This window comes from Chiloscyllium plagiosum, unplaced genomic scaffold (assembly GCF_037043375.1).
Source record: "Chiloscyllium plagiosum isolate Xiang-an unplaced genomic scaffold, Cpla_swu_hap1 HiC_scaffold_17, whole genome shotgun sequence".
NCBI lineage: Eukaryota > Metazoa > Chordata > Chondrichthyes > Orectolobiformes > Hemiscylliidae > Chiloscyllium > Chiloscyllium plagiosum.
Window position 1 is genome coordinate 43588891 of NW_028270155.1, and position 12447 is coordinate 43601337.

At 40.7% G+C, this 12447-nt stretch overlaps 1 protein-coding gene across 1 annotated transcript in view; it reads left to right on the plus strand.

Moving 5' to 3' along the window:
* The window catches only part of lonp2 (lon peptidase 2, peroxisomal), a 119936-nt gene that overhangs the window by 19890 nt on the left and 87599 nt on the right, over positions 1 to 12447 (plus strand). The window contains exons 2-6 of the mRNA XM_043706924.2: positions 1178 to 1403; positions 5111 to 5242; positions 6458 to 6580; positions 8739 to 8920; positions 9559 to 9653. Coding sequence (XP_043562859.2) covers positions 1178 to 1403; positions 5111 to 5242; positions 6458 to 6580; positions 8739 to 8920; positions 9559 to 9653 — 758 coding nt within the window. The remainder of the gene's footprint in view (positions 1 to 1177; positions 1404 to 5110; positions 5243 to 6457; positions 6581 to 8738; positions 8921 to 9558; positions 9654 to 12447) is intronic.

The following is a 12447-nucleotide window of genomic DNA, read 5'->3' on the forward strand; positions in this document are numbered from 1 at the left end:
GCACGGCTAATTCACCTAACTTGCACATCTTTGGACTGTGGGAGAAAACCGGAGCATCCGGAGGAAACCCATTCAGACACGGGGAGAATGTGCAAACTCCACACAGACAGTTGCCCTAGGCAGGAGTTGAACCCAGGTCCCTGGTGCTGTGAGGCAGCGTTGCTAACCACTGAGCCACTGTGCCGCCCCTTAGTAGGTGAGTCTAGCTTTAAACTCATCCGGCTTGTTTTCAACAGCTTGGACATTTGTCAGGAATATGGTGGGGAGTGGTACTTGAAACCATGTTATTTCAGTGTTGCCTGCAGGCCAGCATGTCTTCCATGCTTGCTGGGCTGCTTTTGGTCTGGCCTGGGAGTCAGTGTGTGTCGTCTGCCATTCCAGAAGGTGTGAGGCTGCATCCGGTGGGGTCCTGGACCCATGTTGTGGCCTTGAGTGCTCTGGAGGGTCTTGTTCTTGGTATGGTTGGGCCACTAAGTCGGGCCTCCACGAGGTTAGCTAGGGCTACAGAATTGGGTCTCTGGTGTTCAGGTCACGCTTTTGAAACAGTAGTAAGTGGTTGGTCTCTCTATCGAGGTCGCAGTTCCAGCGTCAGCAATAGGGGCCCATCATTTCATGCAACCGCACACTTCAGGAGGTCCAAGTCTCTGTTAGATCAGTTCCAGTCTGGTCAGGGGGTTTGGTTGTTCCTGAAGGTGAAAGGATCACCAGACCTAAAAGATTTAAGAGAGCATTATTAGTAATTCTGACAGATTTAAAATTGAGATTTAAAAGAGTAGAATGATTATCTGCTGGGAACAGCTCTCAAAGAGTCACCAGGCTTTCTCTGCCACTTTGCCTCTCACAATTTTACAAAGTTCTATAAGGTGAACTCCTCAGCCTCCGACACTTCAGGGAAAAAAAGCCCTGCTCTATTCATCCATTATAACTCAAACCCTTCAGTCCATTCTTTTCGAAAATGTAACGTCTACTGATGTTTGGAGAGTAAACTACCTGAATTTCTCCTTTTGAACTACTATGTATATCCTCACTTCCCGATTATTGTTTTGATTTTATTTGGTTCCCTTACAATGATCAACTTATAAACAGGGACCTGAATCTCATATTGTCATATTGTTTTTTATAATTAAAAAGAATTAATTTGTACTCTAATTTGCTGACTTTTTTTCTCCTATTGTAGGATTGGCACAGCTGGTATTGCTGTACAAGTCGTGGGTAGTAATTGGCCGAAGCCACACTATACTCTGTTGATCACAGGTCTCTGTCGGTTTCATATAGTTGAGCTGCTGAAGGAGAAGCCTTTTGCAGTGGCGGAAGTGGAGCAAGTTGATCGGCTGGAGCAATACACAGAGGGTATTGGAGAGCTGAGTGACCTTTCACAGCAGTTCTACAAATATGCAATACAGGTTTGAACTATTTCATAAATACAATCTCCATATCATTTTAGTGACTCAGTCACAGTTTGAATAAAGACGTTTGTCTACTTAGCAGAATATAGAATTACTCATCCCAATAAACTTTGTTTTGATTACTGTGATAGAGATTTGTTACATCCAAAGTTCATCCAATGATACTGTGCAAAGGAGTTTCTCGTCTATGTTTCAGAATTTAATCTAATCATCATAAGAGGATAAATCACTGGTGTCTATTCCCTTAATTTTAAATATTAAGATGTTCTCTTCTTTCTTATCTAAACTATTCAAGAAAGAGGACATTTTAAGTAGAGCTACTGTTTTTTTGTGTAAAACACAATAATGGATCTGTTGATAAATGAGACCTATAGTGTTGAGCCATATGTTTTGTAATAGATTTCTTTCCAACTCTTTAATCTTCTTGAGTGTAGAACTTATCTCCCCATAGCTTTCTTCATGTATGAGATAGAGGAAATTCAGGACAGTGGGAGTGAGCTAGAGCACCAAACTTTTATGCTACGTGAAATAATGACAGGAGGAGTTTTAATCACCTCACTTTCCAAAGGATAGGTGGGTTTGATGTGTTTGGGCAGTAAAAAGATTTTACATTTTCTAACTGTACTCAATCCCAGAATAGTGTAGGCAGCTAACCTACTCTTAGGATATAGTGTGGGTCTGAAGTCAGCCAAGTCTTTTAAGGAGGCTGTGTGCCTGCAATTTTAATACAATTTGTATTTTTAATATATTAAATCCTAGAGGTAAAACATGAGATGAACTGCGTCCATGATCTATACACGTCCACCATGCCTGTGCTAACCATGATGCCTTTCTAAACTAATCCCATCTGCCTGCACATGGTCCATATCCCTGTATTCTCCTCCTGTTCATGTATCTGTTTAAACACCCTTTTGAACCTGGCTGTATCTGCTTCTACCATCTCTCTTGGCAGTGTGTTCTAGTGACCTACCATCCTTTGTGTAAAAAACGCTTTGCTCACATATCTCATTTTCCTTCTCATCTTAAAACTATGCCCCTAAGTATTTGATATTCCCATCCTGGGAAGAAGACTCTGACCATTCACTCTATCTATGTGTTTCATAATTTTATATACTTCTGTCAAGTTGACCCTCAGTTTCTGACACCCAAGTGAAAACAATCTACGTTGGTCCAAACTCTGCTTATAGTTAATACTGGACAAGTGCAGCTTCAAAAACATTCAAAGTTCGACACAAGGACAAAGGAACCCACTTGATTCTTACCAGATCCACAAACACCACCGACGGTAAGCAGCAGTAGCGTGTACTGTCTACAAATGTACTGCAGAAATTCACCAAAGATCTTGAGGCTGTACCTTCCAAATCCACAGTCACAAAGGACAAGGGCAACAGATATATGAGGACACCACCTGCAAGTTCCCGTCGAAGCCACTCACCATCTTGACTTGGAAATCTATCAGAAGATACATTTCAGAAAATATATTTCCAGGTCTGCAATTTCCCCCCATGTGGTCAACAATGCCCTCAAGCGCTGTTCCTCCACTTCTCACACCTCCGCTCTTGAATCCCACCCCTCCAATAAGGATAGAACCCATCTGGTTCTCACCTTCGACCCCACCAATCTTGAATACAGTGCCTCATCCTCTGCCATTTCCACCACTTACAGTCAGACACCACCACCAGAGGATATTTCCCTCTCACCCCCATCAGCATTCCGCAGAGACGATTCCCTCTGTGACACCCTCATTAGGTCTACACTCCTCACCAACCCACCCTCCACTCCTGGCATCTTCCCTTCCCGCCATAAAATGTGTAAAACCTGTGTCCACACCTTCCCCTCACCTCCATCCAAGGCCCCACAGGATCTTTCCACATCCGGCAGAGATTTTCTTGCACATCTAAACACCTCATCTACTCTGACTATTGCTCTCGATGTGGTATCCTATACATTGGGGAGACAGGATACCAACTCGCAGAACATTTCAGAGAATATCGCTGGAACGGACACACCAAGCAACCCCACCGCCTTGCATTGGCCACATGAACTGCCCCACCCACCCTGCCAAGGACATGCAAGTCCTCGGCCTCCTCCATTGCAAGATCCTAGCCACCCAACGCCTGGAGGAAGAATACCTCATCTTCTGACTTGCGACGGTCCAACCACACAGCATCAATGTCGATTTCACCAGTTTCCTCATCTCCGCTCCCCCCACCTCATCTCAGATCCAACCCTCCAACTCGGCACCATCTTCTTGAACTGTCCTACTCGTTCATCTTCCTTCCCACCTTTCTGCTCCATCTTCCACTCCGATCTATCACCATCACCCCCATCTGCATCTACCTGTCTTTCCCACCCCCCTCCTCCTATTTATCTCTTAGTCCCTGCCTCCCCACATTCTTGGTGAAGGGCTTAAGCCTGAAACGTCAATTATCCTGCTTCTCGGCTGCTGCCTGACCAGCTGTCTGGCACCACACGTTTTGACTCTGATCGCCAGTGTCTGCAGTCCTCACTTTCTCCTTGGAAATATATCACCATTTCTTCACTGTCGTTGGTTTAGAATCCTGGATTTTTCTCACTAAGCACATTGTGGGTCAACCTACATCATGTGGACTGCAGCAGTTCAAGAAAGTAGCACACTATCACCTTCTCAAGGGAAACCTAGGTTTCGCAATAAATGCTGGTGAGCCAGAGATACCCATTTCCCACAAGTAATTTTTTTTAAAAGTCTTACACATTTGTAATATGACTTGTCAACCAATGAAGACAAGCATGCTATACCTTTACCACCTTATCCATTTGTGTTGAAACTTTCAGGGACCCCAAGATCCCTTTGTGTATTAATGTTCCTGCTATTTACTGTATACTTTCCTCCGGCCATACAGTATACTTAAAATAATGCATCACTCACGATTGCACAGATTAAACTCCATCTGCCATTTCTCAGCCCAACCTCCCAACTGATCTACATCCTACTGTATGCTTTGATAACCTTCCACATTATCCACAACTGTCAATTTTCATGTCACCTCCAACTTACTAATGAGACCATCTACAGTTTCATTCACGTCATTTATATAGATATATTACAAACAAAGGGGTCCCTGTTCTGATCTTTGTGGAACACCACTCGTCACAGACCTCCAGTCAGAAAAACACCGCTCTGCAACTGAAACATACAGTCACCTCAACTCCACCAGTAATTGGCCGGCCAGCATTCTCTCTCTGCCCCCAGCATTTTAGCAAAATTCAAATTCCTCTGTAAATTCAAATTCCTCTGTAATGCCAGACTTGTTTACTTCCTCCCATTCCTGGCAACCCCCCCAACCAATCCTGTGTTGCATTCCAGCCCGATATTGATAAGCCCATCAATCTGACTGGCAGCCAGGGAATAAGCCTGAAATATCTACAAGATGTCAAGTCAGTAAACTCTGAGATAAGCGCAGGAAACCTGTAGTTCTGGCTTACTGCTTCATGAAAATCATCCATCCTTTCTCTCTTTGTGTTTACAATTTTCATTAGTGCTAATATATTTGAAAAATTTTGAAAACTCAAATGTTGTTTTCAAAAAAGACGGCAGAAAAATGATTTTGATTTACTGAATAAGTCTTTGATCTTGAGAAAGCTTGTCAGAATCAAAAAGTATGTGATCCATCTCTCTCATTGCAAATTTATGTAGTAACAGATAATTCCTTAAATGTTTGCAGTTGGTGGAGATGTTGGACATGTCAGTACCAGTAGTTGCCAAACTAAGAAATTTGTTGGATAGCCTTCCTAAAGAAACGTTGCCTGATATCTTGGCGTCAATTATCCGCACAAGTACAAATGAGAAGTTACAGGTATGACTGCTTATACAATTCCTAAATTTCAACTCTAAATTTTAACTGTGCTTCTGCATTGTGGAACAATTATAATTTTAAATGCTAACACAATTTTTCCTCTCCAAACTCTGCTCTTTATGTTATTAATCACAGAATCTCTAGAGTGTGAAAAGAGACCATTTGGTCTATCGAGTCTGCATTGGCCCTCTAAAGAGCATCTCTCCCAGACCAAGCCCCCACCACCCTTGCCCTGATACTCTGCATTTATTAAGGCTAACTCAACTAGCCTACACATCCCTGGACACTATGGGCAACTTAGCATGACCTATCCACTTAACCTGCACATCTTTGGACTGTGGAAGGAAACCAACACCTGGAGAACATGCAAACACCACACAGACAGTTACTTGAGGCTGGAATTAAACTCTGGTGTCTGCTGTTGTAAGGCAGCAGTGCTAACCACTGAGCCACTTAGTTTAAATGAAAATCACCAAATGATCTTAATGCAGTATACAGGGGTTTCTTTGGGTTCTTGTGTGTTGCTAGTGTCCCTGTCTCCTAGCCAGAGACCTAGATTGAAGTCCTACCTCCTCTAGAGGTGTAAAATAACATCTTTGAACAAGTTGATGGAAAATATATTTCAAGGGGTTGGCCAGGATAACAATTAAGAGATTTGTTTTACCTGTCTGAAGGATCTAAAACACAAGTACAGCTGTAGGATACAGGATTGATCATTTTGTGCAGTCTCGAGAATTGTCTTCACGGAGATGAATGTAAGTTTTTAGAATGATTTGCCACAGAGGTCTCTGCCATTGAGTATATTCATCTTGGTTTTTTTTGATCTCTTAGGGAACCACAATAAAGTGGATTGAGACAAAAGATCAGCCATGATGGTATTGATGGCTCGACAGGTGTGAGGCACTTTGTGCTCTACTGATGCTTCTATCTATTATGTCCTTGTGTTCAAAATCTGTTTTTTGTCACAATGGCCACAATTGACAGAAAGACTAGTTTTGCCAATTGTAAATTAAATTTAAATATTAATAACTTCAAAGTTTCTTTAATAGTAAGTTTAATATTTTTGTTAACTCAACATGAAATACATTGTAATTTGAATTTTTATTAGAGCATTGCTCCTGGAAATTGTGGTTTTAGATCTGTGGATGTAACTTACTAAAATTCTTCAATAATATCTAATTTTCTTTCTGTTCTCATCCTGTCTCTGATACACAGATACTTGATGCTGTTAGTTTAGAAGAAAGGTTTAAAAAAACCATACCGTTGCTTGTTCGGCAAATTGAAGGACTAAAATTACTTCAAAAAACTCGGAAGTCCAAGCCAAATGATGAGAAAAGGGTAGGAATGGCTTACTGTATAACATTATATTCAGATATGTAATCCACTTCTATCGTCAGGTGTGAATAATAAAATCAATTGCTGTTGGAGACCATATACCATCACAAGTTATATTTCTGCTTAAACAAAAGTGCGATATAATATACTGATTGATAATGTAAATGCTATATTCATGTTGGCTTTGGCTTGACCAAGAATCTTGTTGCTCTGGACTCTAAGCATTCAGTGCTCCTCTCTATTCCTTGAGCATCCCTCCCCATTAAAAGAAAAGTGGAGAGGTAATCCTACAGCATGCTTAAGCATTACATTAAAATAAAGCATGTCATACTATAATACACTGAAAATAAACTGCTCCAGTGTTTGTATACAGTATTCTGCACAGAGTATCTATTGCCAATAGGTGACCATTGACCACCTGTGCACGTGCAGGTGGCAGTAGTGAAGTCACACTACTGAAACAGAGGAGAAAGTGAGGTCTGCAGATGCTGGAGATCAGAGATGGAAATGTGTTGCTGGAAAAGCGCAGCAGGTCAGGCAGCATCTAGGGAACAGGAGAATCGACGTTTCGGGCATTAGCCCTTCTTCAGGAATCTTTTTTTTTTGTTTGTTGGGGTTGCAACGGAGTGAGTGGAGGGCTGCGCGTTCCGAGGGTGAGAGGTTGGAGTGGGTGAGAGGGGTGGGGGAGTTCAGGTGGCGGTTAATATCGGCAGTTGGCTACTGAAACAGAGCCTTCTGGCTACTCCCCCCATGATAGGGTGTTTATAGGGTTTACCATTTCGCTCTGTAAATGGCGCAACAAGTGAGGTACTGAGGGTTCTTTCTGAGTGTATCTCTAGCTCACCAGTTTTCAACCTCATTTCAGAGGGTCTGCTTGAAGGATGCATTAACATTTCGGTGCTGCAAGTTTAATAAAACCACTTGTTTTATTAATCTACAGTCTGATTAGTCAATTCTGTCATACTGTAATATCATTTGATTTCATTGAGCACATGCTTCGGAGTTTGACTGCAATGCTGCGTTTACAAAATACACAATCACTGTGCCATCTATAGTGGTGGCATTGGCAATAAACACAGCCATTCTGTGTCATGCTGAGTTTTATTGTGGGCTGCCTGTTTAGTTTAGGCTACTTGTTATGACCCATGTAGGTCTATTGATTTTGTTATTCCTATATCTGTTTCTGAGAGTAAAATAGTACGCCCAGGAATCCATTTCAGAGTTATCCTGGTTTCTTCCCTATTTAATTTTATACATGGATAAAAATAGGAAAAGCAGTTAAGATTATCAAAAATAGGAAGTATTTACAATGTTTGAAAAGGAGACCCTCAATCCAGTTTGAGTGAATATGGAGCCAGACTTTAAATTCCCCCTCACATTTTTCTAATATTAAAGACAGAATGTCTTCCATTATCTTGTGTACTATGCTGACCATATAATTTCTGCAGAGACTGTGGTCTGTATTATGGTGTCTGTATTCTAGTATCTGGCCTGTTCTGCTATTTTCCATCAGCTGTTTCTCCTAGGATCCTTCTCTTGTATACTATTTGACCTAACTTTTAGCCATCTAGCTAAAGATTTCCTTCTATGGTCCTGTGTCAGTTTTATCTTGATTACGTTTTAATGTAAAGTGCATTTAGTAAGTCTCTTATAAAAGTAAGCTGTTTGCTTTTTGAAAATGATTTTTGTATTTTTTTATAATGACATTTCAAAAGCACATTTTCAGTAATATTTGGGAATATTTTGGTGAAAACAGGAATTCTTCTGTCTTTATTCAGAGGAACTGCATTCTTTATCCCAGTAACAATTATGTATCAAACTGTAGTAATGATCTCTGTTTGTGCCTTACCAAGAACTGTAACTAATTTGATTGAAGGTGTTTACCTGTATATATTCCAAGTATGTACACTTTGGAGTAAACATTTGAAAATCAATTTGCCTTTGTTACGTTGCCAAAAGAATTGCTAATGTAGTGGCCGGAGGTGTTACAAGTTCAAATTGCACAAAGTTACAAATGTTTTTAAGTTCTAAATATAACTTACACAATTGTGATGTTCCTTGAGCTGGTTATCCCACATTAAAGACACTGTTTACTTCTAAGTTGTTAAACCAAATGTTAGAGATTATGTTACACTTATTAGAAGTATTATACAATTACTAGATTGTGGCCATCCGATCTATTCGGAGAAACAATCAAATTCCTGGAAGACCATTGCATTTGGATGCAGTTGAAGAGGAGGATGATGATGAAGATAGTGATGATATTGTCATGTTGGAAAAGAAGATTAAAAATTCAAATATACCGGAGCAGGCAATGAAAGTTTGTATGAAGGAGGTCAAAAGGTGCGTGGTGATGGTTAACAAATAGCAGAAACCTTTTTGTTCTTCCAAGTGTAGCTACAAATACATAGCACTGGCTTGGTGCAGTTTTTTTTTAAAAGTTAACTTTCTGATAGGAACTTATTACATTTGATTTTTTTTTATATTCTAGGAAAGGTACACAATAATTTAGATTATTCTATTGAATTTTTTTGCTGTTACCAGAACAGTTCCAAAATGTGTGACAGAGTAGCATATACTGTCAAGGTTAAATGTTTTGAGCATCTTGGTGGTGATGTTCTGTTTGTAAAACTAAGTAATGATACTCACACATGTTTCAAAACAATATTCCGATTTGGAGGACTTTGGCAGATATCAGCACTACCAGTGGTACAAATTAATTAACGGTCTGTTTTCAGATTCCATTGTGGTGCTCTCACATGTCTTTCTATGTTTTGTTTTAAATTAATGATTTTGTTTTTGTGATCATTGTCCATTGCTGTTCTAAATTCCTCCCCAGGAATATTAAATGTTTTGTTATTTGGAAATGTTTTCTGGCTGTTTTTTGTTGGCGTGAATCATTTCTGCAGTCAGAAAAGTGACTCTAAAACTCCACATCCTTGTTCTTTTCATTTTTTAAAAATGAGGTTTGCCATTTGCAGGTTAAAGAAGATGCCTCCATCAATGCCAGAGTTTGCTTTGACCAGGAATTATCTGGAACTAATGGTGGAACTGCCTTGGAATAAAAGCACAACAGGTCAGAAACAATTCTGTGATCCAGAAGAAAAGAAAAATGGATTAATAAATGGTCATGGAGCTCAAATGATCTCCTTTGTAAGGAGGGGACAGTATACAGAGGAACCTCAATTATCTGAATGACACGGGCGCAGAGTATTTTGTTCGGATAATCGAATGTTCAGATAATCGAATGCCGGATAACACAGTTTAGCCAAGCATTGGGACCTTGTGATCTTGCCGGATAATCCGAAATTTGGATAATCAAGGTTCCTCTGTATATTGTAATGAATATTGCAGTGTCTGCTGAAGTCAGCAATTGTAGACAACTGTGTATGCATGCAAATTCAGAAACACATGCACACAATTCCAGATCTACTAGGCCATCATGAAAAATTATGATGTCATACACAACATGTATGTGCTGACATCAGCAGATACAACCTAGAAATTATTATATATGTTTATGCAATGCTAAATATTGCTTTAAGTCCCAGTACTTGCATCTCAAAGCATTTTTTCTTTTCTGAAAAAGCAGGTCTGTAATATTTTTGTGTTGGAGGGCTTTATATTTGAGATGCCACCTGTTGTACGTATGGAATACAAGTTCTGTTTTGAAGAAAGTCATTGCCAGGTGACTGCACTCTTCACAGAGCAAGGTTCTGGTCCCCATTTGACCCTGACAGTGGAGTCCCAATTAACTAATAGTTTGGCCCTAAAAATAGCAAATGAATAAATGATGTGTTGTTTTTGTTCTTGGTAATGTTGTTTGAGTAAAAAATAATGTTGATCTGGAAACCAGATGGACTTTATAGTTTTATTTAGATTTCTAAAACGTAAACTTGCACTGGAAAACAGGATCAAAGCTCTCATCCAAAAGATGGCACTTCCCTCTGTATAACAGTCCTCACAACTGCACTGAAATTGTCCATTTAGATTGTGTTCCAATTTATGGTTGACTGGACTTCAAATCAAGCTGGCAATTTATTTATAACTGCATGTAAAGTCAGACTTATTAATTAATTTATAGTTTATCTGAGGAAGTTTATCTAAGAAAAGTACTTTGTGTACTCCCAGAGGTGATAAGAGGCTTGGCATATGATGGGATGGAGATCCCTTAATATTTTATTTTCACTTTAACATCTGTCCATTTCTTGCAATCATTCCATCTGGCTGTGATAATTTATTTTCCATTTTCAATCACTTCGGCTCAGGACTCTGCAGTGTAATTGGCTGGACCACAAGGATTTGGGAATCGTGATTCATAGAGTCATAGATTTGTACAAGGTGGGTCCATGCCGACCAGATATTCTAAATTAATCTAGTCCCATTTGCCAGCATTTGGCCCATTTTCCTTTAAACCCTTACTATTCATATACCCATTAAATGTTGTAATTATACCAGCCTCCACCACTTCCTCTGGCACATATGCTCTACCCTCTCCGCGAAAAGGTTGCCCTTTTAAATTTTTCCCCTCTCACCTTAAACCTATGCCCTCTAGTTTAAGACTCCCCATCCTAGGGAAAGGACATTGGCTATTCACCCTATCCATGCCCCTCATGATTTTATAAACCTCTATAAGGTCAACCCTCAGCCTCTGACACTCCAGGGAAAATAGTTTGGCCCTAAAAATAGCAAATGAATAAATGATGTGTTGTTTTTGTTGTTGGTAATGTTGTCTATTCAGCCTCTCCCTCTAGTTCAAGCCCTCCAAGCCTGGCAGAAATCTTGTAAATCTTTTCTGAATCTTTTCAAGTTTCACAGTATACTTCCTATAGCAGGAGGACAAGAATTGCAGTATTCGAAAAGTAGCCGAACCAATGTCCTATACAGCTGCAACATGACCTCCCAACATACTCAATGCACTGACCAATAAAGGCAAGCATACCAAATGCCACATTCAATATCCTGGCTACCTGGGACTCCACTTTCAAGGAACAATGAACCAGCACGCCAAGGTCTCTTTGTTCAGCAACTCTCCCCAGGACCTTGCTATTAAGTGTATACCTGCCCTGATTTAACTTTCCAAAATGCAGCACCTCACATTTATCTAAATTAAACTCCATCTACATGCTCAAAGAGGTCCTTGAAGAGGAACGAACCTAGGGGGTTGTGCATTCCTTGGTGGTGGTCATCTGTTTGAAGCCCTGCAAAAATTCCTTTAAAAGTATAAGCCACTGGAACTGCGATGGGGGTGTGGACAAAGTTTTTTTCTTCTTTTGGTCAAAAAACTCCCCCTCACACCCGGGACATGCAAGTCCTGGGCCTCATCCACTGTCAAACCAAACCCACCCGCTAACTGGACAAAGAACACCTCATCTTTTGCCTCAGGAGCCTCCAACCAAACAACATCAACATCGAATTCACCAGTTTTCAAATCCCCCCACCCCCCCCTACCTCATCCCCGGTTCAAACCTCCAAATCGGTACCGCACTCTTGACCTGTCTTACCTGTCCATCTTCCTTCCGAACTATCATCTCTACCTTCCTGACCAACCTATCACATCCCACCTTTCGCCTTCTCACTCTCATATGGGCAGCACAGTGGCACAGTGGTTAGCACTGCTGCCTTACAGCGCCAGAGACCCGGGTTCGATTCCCACCTCAGGCGACTGACTGTGTGGAGTTTGCACATTCTCCCCATGTCTGTGTGGGTTTCCTCCCACAGTCCAAAAATGTGCAGGTTAGGTGAATTGGCCATGCTAAATTGCCCATAGTGTTAGGTGCAGGGGTAAATGTAGGGGAATGGGTCTGGGTGGGTGCGCTTTGGCAGGTCTGAAGGGCCTGTTTCCACACTGTATGTAATCTAATCTAATC